A 6,699-nucleotide genomic window follows, 5' to 3' on the forward strand; every position below is an offset into this window, starting at 1 on the left:
AAATCTTCACCCAAATCCTAAAAAAAAAAAAACCGCCCAAAAAAAAAAAAAAAGTTAATCCTGACCAGGAAGGACAAGGACGGGGGCCCAGGGGTCAAACCTTCACTCCTGCCCCAGGACAGTCTGTAGTTTGTGGCTCCAGCGACGCCCACCCAGGTGACCCGCAAAACATCACTGGAAGCGTTGAGAATCTGCAGCTTTGACACTCTGCCCACGGGCTCAGGGGCTGGAGGCAGAGGCAGGATAAAGGGTCATGAGCCAATGTTGTTGTTGTTGTTGTTTGCCGTCGAGTCGGCCCCGACTCATAGCGACCCCTCCTTGGCCAAAAGAGGACAGGGTGGCAGTGCGGGGACAGGGGATCAACCTAGGAGCAATCTGAAGGTCAGCATGAGGTTAGTATGGACAGATCAGTGTAGGCAACCTCTGACAAGGAAAAGATAAGCACCTTGGAGTAGGCAGTGGGGGGCAATTCACAAGGTCATTGTAAGTCGACACTTAGACAGTGTGGGGTGGGCGGTTATGGACAGGGTAGTCACAGAAGTGGGCAGCTGTAGCAGTGAGGAATGGATAGGTTAGGGTAGCTAGTGAGGCATGGCTAGAAGCTGGCCAGGATCCACTTACCAGTCCTAACAACCGCAGAGGCAGGGGGGCCATCCACACCAGCTACGTGGGCCCGCACGTGCACTGTGTACTCTGTATCTGGTTTCAGCCCATCCAGCTCAGCCACTGTGGCCTCCCCAGAAACCAGCTGGGATTTCTCCGGGCCTGGACACAGGGATGGGGACAGCTCCAGGACCAGCCTGATTCTGCTCCCATCGTTGCACCTGGATCCCTGTGACACCCAGGGGTATAGTGAGAGTAAGGAGCACCTGGGGCAATCTCTAAATTGTAACACCCCCCCCCCCAATTTCAAGATGAGTAGGTTGATAGCAGTGACTTGTCAGCAGAAATGCCATTCGCCTCTTGTCCAGCTGCCTCAGACAATTTGTGGCACTTCGGAATATCACTCTGCACCTTGTCTGGAACTCCCTTGAACTTGCAACTGGGGGCAAGTTCCCCCTTGTTCCCTTGCCTTGATATACCTCTGGAAACACTCGGTCCCCATTCCAGCCAGATTAGCCTCCCATGACCCTCCTGAGTCCCTGGTCCCCACCGTGGCCTGAGTGCCAGGAGACTCTGTATCCTGTGGCTCCAGGAACCCTGGTCCAGTTGATGGTGACAGACGAGCTGCCAGACTGAGTCACGTGGACCGTCCTCACTGGGCCCAATGGGTCTGTGGAGAGAGGTAGAGGGGGTCTAATCGGGGAGACAGTGAGGGTCTGATGGAAGAGGCAGTGGGAAGCTGTGAAGGAGAAGGTGGTGAACACCATCTGATAAGGAAGGGTTATGGTAGTCTAACAGGAGGCAGGCATCTGATAGCAAAGGGGTCAGATGGGGAAAAGCATTCCAACAGAAGTAGTGCGATTCTGAGGAGGCAGGCGATAGGAATCTGGGAGAAAACAAGGTCTGACAGAGAAGGCAGGTAGGGTTCTGATGGATGTGTTAGGAGGCAGTGAGGGGGCGTGACAAAGGAGAAATTGTAAGAGGAGACACAGGGGTCCAGGAGAAAAGGCATGAGAGATATAGAAATCTGAGGGAAAAGACAGTGAGGATCTTAGGAGAGAGGCAAGGGAATCTGAAGGGGGAGACTGGAGTTTTGGGGAGAGTAGGGGTCTGAGCCAGGAGGCATGGGGTCTGAAGGGGTACTGGAAGCAGATAGTCAAGGCATTTGGTAAGACCCTGACCAGTCTGAGCCACGATGACCACAGGGGGGCCTTGCTCTCTTCCACGCAGTGCTGACACAGCCACCTGGTAGGAGGTCCCAGGCTGCAGCCCTGTGATGTCTGTGACAGTAGCATCTGGAGATAATGTCTGGCTTGATTCCGGACCTAGAGTCAGAGGGAAAAATTGGCCTGGGCTCCTGCTTGACCCATCAGTCCCCACATCCCAACTATTCCCCTTAGCAATTCTCCCACACACCCCACACTGACCACTGCCTGTCCTCCAGCTGATCCGAAATCCACTGGCTCCTGGGACAGGTCTCCAAGCCACCCTCACTCGTGTTGCATCTGACGCCACGACCCGCAGCCCTGAGACGGCAAGTGTGGTGTCTGGCTCTGAGGGATGAAGACAGAGGTCAGGGGTCAGAACCAGAACCAGAGAGAGTCAGGCAGCTGTCCCCCACAACCCTCCTGCACTGCTCACCACGACGGACAGTAAGGACGCTGGCACCACCTTCACGAGTGCCCACTCGAGCAGACACCCGCACAGTGTAGCTAAGCCCTGTCTGGATGTCATCCAAGTCAAAGGTTGTCTGACTCCCAGGAAGCACCAGGGTCCTCTCAACCCCTGAGGGAGAAATCGGGGTGGATGGGCAGGGGTCAGTGATGGATAGGGACATAGAATGACGGCTCAGTGAGAGACAGGGATGTGAGAATGATGGTGGTCAGTGAAGGACAGGAATACAGGATGAAAAGAGTTAGGGAGGGGTACGGTATGGGGACAATGAGGGTCATGGAGAAATGGAACATAGGATGAAAGAGTGAGTGAGAAACAGATGTAGAAGGAAGGGAGTCAGTGATGGACAGGAATAGGATGACAAGGGTCAATGATGGATGGAAAGAAAGATAACAGGGATTAATGATAGAGTGGGGGGCATGAGAGGGCCCAATGATGGATGGGGACACAGGATGGCAGGGGCCAATGGACAGAGACATGAAATATAGGATAATGGGTCAGTGGAAAACAACATGGGTTGACAGGTTGGGGTGCAGGATGACAGGCATCCATGACGGACAGGAAGGCCATGTGACAGTTCTGGGCTCAGTGCCATCTTGGGAGGTAGATGGACAAGAAGATGGGGAGGAGGCCATAGGGACCCAGAAATGGGAGGGGTCAGGCGAGGGTGCAATCAGTCTGAGGAGTGGAACTTTAATAGGAGAAGGAAGTCCTGGTCAGGTCCACCTCACCCTGGATGCTGCGCACAGTGATACGGTACTCAGTGGCACTGAGGACTGGGCTCCAGGACACTCGCACTCGCTGCCCAGGCAGCTCAACTGCTTGTAGGTCCATCACAGGGCCCACAGGCAGCTCTGGCCCTATTGGAGGACACAGCATGAGAAGTAGCCTAGAGCTCTTGTACCTTCTCCACACTTGGCCAGACCACAAAGCCCTCACCAGTGGGGACAACAGCTGCAGGTGTGGCCACCTCACGGCCCTCCAGGAGGGTGTAGAGTGTGATGCGATACTCAGTGCCTGGTTGCAGCCCATCCAACTGGTAGTTGGTCACATCAGAGGGAAGCTCCACCTTCTTTGGTGGCTCTAAGCCTGGAAGATGATGGGGTCAGGTCAGCTGAGGCCCAACCCCACCCCTTGCCTGCCCACATACCCCTGCACTGACCGCTCTCACGCCGCCACTCCAGTCGGTAGCCTCGGGCCTCAGGCACCAGGTTCCAGGACAAACGAATGGATGTGGGGCCCAAAATGACCGGGTGCAGGGTCTGCTCAACAGAGATGTCTGCCCAGGGCACACGGGGTATCAGTCACCCTGCCCTGCCTACCCCATCCCAGCTTAATGAAAGCACCCAGACTTTCTCACCAGTACGGGCAGTCAGGGTGGTAGCAGGCCCCACACTACGGCCAAGCAGTGTGCTCACCATCACCTCATAGTCTGTGCCAGGCTCCAGGCCACGCAGCAACACTGACTGCTGCCCAGGGCCTAGCTCCTGCTGCTCTGCAGCCCCACCTGGGTTGGGGGATACAACAGGATCAGACTCAGGACCCTACAATCCCGTCTGAAGTACAGGGACTTCCCTCATCTCACTCACCACTAAGGGCCCTCCATGTCACACGGTAGCCAGTGGCACCTGGCACACTCCGCCAGGCCACCAGGAGGCTGTGGTTTGTGGTGTTCTGGATGGTCAGCTCTGGCCCCTCCAGGGCAGCTAAGGGAAGATCCCACCAGAGATTAGGAGTCAGGAGTGAGAAAGGTTACTGGGGAGGGTGGTTAGGTGAGTGGGGTCAAAGGTTGGCGGTATTTGCTTACTGGTCCGAGCTGTCCCGCTCACAGCCTCCCCGATGCTGTTGGCATAGAGTGCGACCACAGTCACCTGGTACTCAGTCATTGGCCGGAGGCCCTGCAGCCGCATGCTGGTCTCACCAGCTGGAACGCTCACCTGCCCAGGGTCAGAGGTCACTGCATCTTGCCCAGCCAAGTCCCAGCATCCACTTCCCACTCCTGACTTCTCCTTACCTCCCGCCGCTCGTTTGATAATGGCTGCCCCAGTCCTGTCAGAGGAGTGTACTGGACTTTATAGCCAGTCACAGGACCACTGGCTGCTGTCCACTGTACTAGTAGGGATTGACTGCCCAGCTCAGACAGCACCAGGTCCCGTGGGCCAGAGATCATGTCATCAGCTAGAAGTGAAGGGAATTGTAGGGCACTAAGGCAGGAGAGTCAAAGGTCAGCACTCGAGATAGGGTTAGGGTCATAAGTTAGGAGCACATAGTGTGCTCTAAGTCAGGATCAGGGGACAGCACTCCCAGCTTGGAGTCAAGGGCCCAGGAGCACTTGGGGTGAAATCAGCTCTCCCAGGTCAGGATCAGAGGTCTAGATCAGCGCATAAAGTATGGGCAGGAACTCACAGGGTAGGGTCACGGGCACACCACCCGCAGTTGTGCACACTCGGCGGGAAACAAGGGGCAGTAGGGTCCTTAAGATGCTAAAATCATTGACAAAGAAGAAGAAGTCGCTGATCGGCTGTGAGGCAATTCGCTTCAGCTCCTCGGGGTCAGCATTCTTGATCCCTGAAGTGATGCCCAATCAGAGGTCAGCTGCCACATGCCCTCTGACTGATCCTTGCCCCAGCTGACCCCTCACCCCAGCTTGATACTCACCCACAGTAAAGAGCTTGACCCCCTGCCCCTTCAGCCTCTGGGCAGCTGTATCTACCAGGTCCTGGGACTTCCCATCTGTGATCAGGATGCAGACCTGGAGCAGGTGCAGGGGTCAAGTCAGGGCTGACTCAGACACTTGATTTAAGTCACTTTGAGAGGTATGGTAAGATTAGGGATTACCTTGGAGACACCAGGTCGGGCCAGCTGGGGCAGGAAGATGTGATCAGCCACATGGAGAATTGCAGCTCCAGTGCGCGTGTTGCCTCCCTTGTAAGTGAGTTCACGGATGGCACGGATTGCATCAACCCCTGAACCAAGTGCATCCAGGCCAAACTCTGTCCTGTGGGGTTGGAGGGGCGGGTAGCAACAGGTTAGGAGTCAGGACCTCTTCTGGCCCTGGCCTCTAGGAGGCCTCTAGGGTAAAAGTCATGGAGTCAGGGTTCCTAGAGGGCCCTCTTAATTCTGTGGTTCCTGCCCCCAACTCTGAAGCCCCCAGGTTAACAGGTGTCCCTTTGAGCCCACCTGTGGCTGGGCCTGTGCAGGCTTGGAGCTTTTGGAGCTAATAGCCTGAGGAGCAAGTAGGCTGGATATCTGGCTAATTTAATAATTACAGGGGAAGAGCCCAGTCTGTCAGATGGTGGACAGTGGCCAGATAAGAAGGCTCTCTGGGTGAACGGAGGGGCTGAAGGAGTCAGAGGGCTAGAACATGGCGTGTCTGGCAGATATGGAGCATCTGGGGGTTTCCACCTCTAGATCAGAAAACAGAGCCCTGCCTTTAGCAAGGCACTAGCCTGGAGAATGTCTCAAGGGGCAAGGGCTCTACCCAGGAAGCTGTACTCTTGCTTCTCTCTATAGAGGGGGTCGGTCATGGCTTGGGGTCTCTGGGTTCCCTGAAGCCTATCTCTGAAGTGGCCTGGCCTGGGAGTTCCTGAGCTTCCAGCTTCTGTCTGAGGGAAAGATTGTGTGGGGTCTCCGGGTGCTCAGCCCCAGGTGACCCCCACTCACCGTGGGTCGTCACTATACTGCACCGCTGCAAAGCGCACGCCCTGTGCACTGGCTGCCCCAGAGAAAGGCAGAACCAGTCCTTCTAGGAAGCTGCGGACTTCTCGAAAGTTGTTGCGGCCGATGGATGAGGAGCCGTCAATTAGGAACACGATGTCAGCCGCATAAAGACGCGTGCAGGTCACTGGGACACGGAGGAGAGGTCACGACCTCTCCTCGCAGCCCACTATTCCCCTCCTCTAACGGGTCTTCGGGGCCTGGGGAGCAGCTTCATCTATTTATGTAAATCCGGCCCTGACAGCTTGGACGCAGCCGCGGTGGGCCCGGAACCGGGTCTTGCGCCGGAAGGTTGGGGCTGGGAAGGGCGGGGGACCCGCGCGGGTGTGACTCTGAAACGGAGGTAGGTCTCTGGGGATGGGTGCAGGTTTAGGAGGGGCTGGCGCAGAGTAGCAGAGGATAGGGAACCCAGAGCGCTTTTGGGGAGCCAGAAGTGGGGGCTAACGGGGATAGCGATTTGGGGGTCCCAGTGCGGGTCGCGGAAGGTTTAGGAAGTTCGCTGTGAGTTGGTAGAGATCTCCGCGGGTCGTGGGGGTGGGGAGGGCAGGATGGAGGCCGGGCGGAGCCGCGAGTGACGAGATACAAAGCTCTGGACTGGGTCCTTCCCGCGCCGCACGCACCTCTCTCCCCGGGCTGGGCCCGCACTCGGGGCGCCTTCGCCAGGACCCCAGCGCAGAGCGCGGCCACCAGGAGTCGCAGCCTCAT

At 56.7% G+C, this 6,699-nt stretch overlaps 1 protein-coding gene across 1 annotated transcript in view; it reads right to left on the reverse strand.

Moving 5' to 3' along the window:
• Positions 1 to 6,699, reverse strand: part of COL7A1 (collagen type VII alpha 1 chain) — a 36,438-nt gene extending 29,739 nt beyond the window's left edge. Inside the window, exons 1-18 of the mRNA XM_007955367.2 lie at positions 6,615 to 6,699; positions 5,941 to 6,121; positions 5,116 to 5,275; positions 4,936 to 5,029; positions 4,684 to 4,845; positions 4,292 to 4,455; positions 4,085 to 4,214; positions 3,867 to 3,983; positions 3,638 to 3,784; positions 3,440 to 3,556; positions 3,217 to 3,366; positions 3,009 to 3,137; positions 2,245 to 2,388; positions 2,031 to 2,156; positions 1,785 to 1,928; positions 1,154 to 1,273; positions 622 to 765; positions 101 to 226 (exon numbers count right to left, since the gene is read on the reverse strand). Of these exons, the coding sequence (XP_007953558.2) occupies positions 101 to 226; positions 622 to 765; positions 1,154 to 1,273; positions 1,785 to 1,928; positions 2,031 to 2,156; positions 2,245 to 2,388; positions 3,009 to 3,137; positions 3,217 to 3,366; positions 3,440 to 3,556; positions 3,638 to 3,784; positions 3,867 to 3,983; positions 4,085 to 4,214; positions 4,292 to 4,455; positions 4,684 to 4,845; positions 4,936 to 5,029; positions 5,116 to 5,275; positions 5,941 to 6,121; positions 6,615 to 6,699 (2,440 nt within the window). The remainder of the gene's footprint in view (positions 1 to 100; positions 227 to 621; positions 766 to 1,153; positions 1,274 to 1,784; positions 1,929 to 2,030; positions 2,157 to 2,244; positions 2,389 to 3,008; positions 3,138 to 3,216; positions 3,367 to 3,439; positions 3,557 to 3,637; positions 3,785 to 3,866; positions 3,984 to 4,084; positions 4,215 to 4,291; positions 4,456 to 4,683; positions 4,846 to 4,935; positions 5,030 to 5,115; positions 5,276 to 5,940; positions 6,122 to 6,614) is intronic.

This window comes from Orycteropus afer, unplaced genomic scaffold, assembly GCF_000298275.1.
Source record: "Orycteropus afer afer isolate SDZICR_OR568_19922 unplaced genomic scaffold, OryAfe1.0 scaffold00498, whole genome shotgun sequence".
NCBI lineage: Eukaryota > Metazoa > Chordata > Mammalia > Tubulidentata > Orycteropodidae > Orycteropus > Orycteropus afer.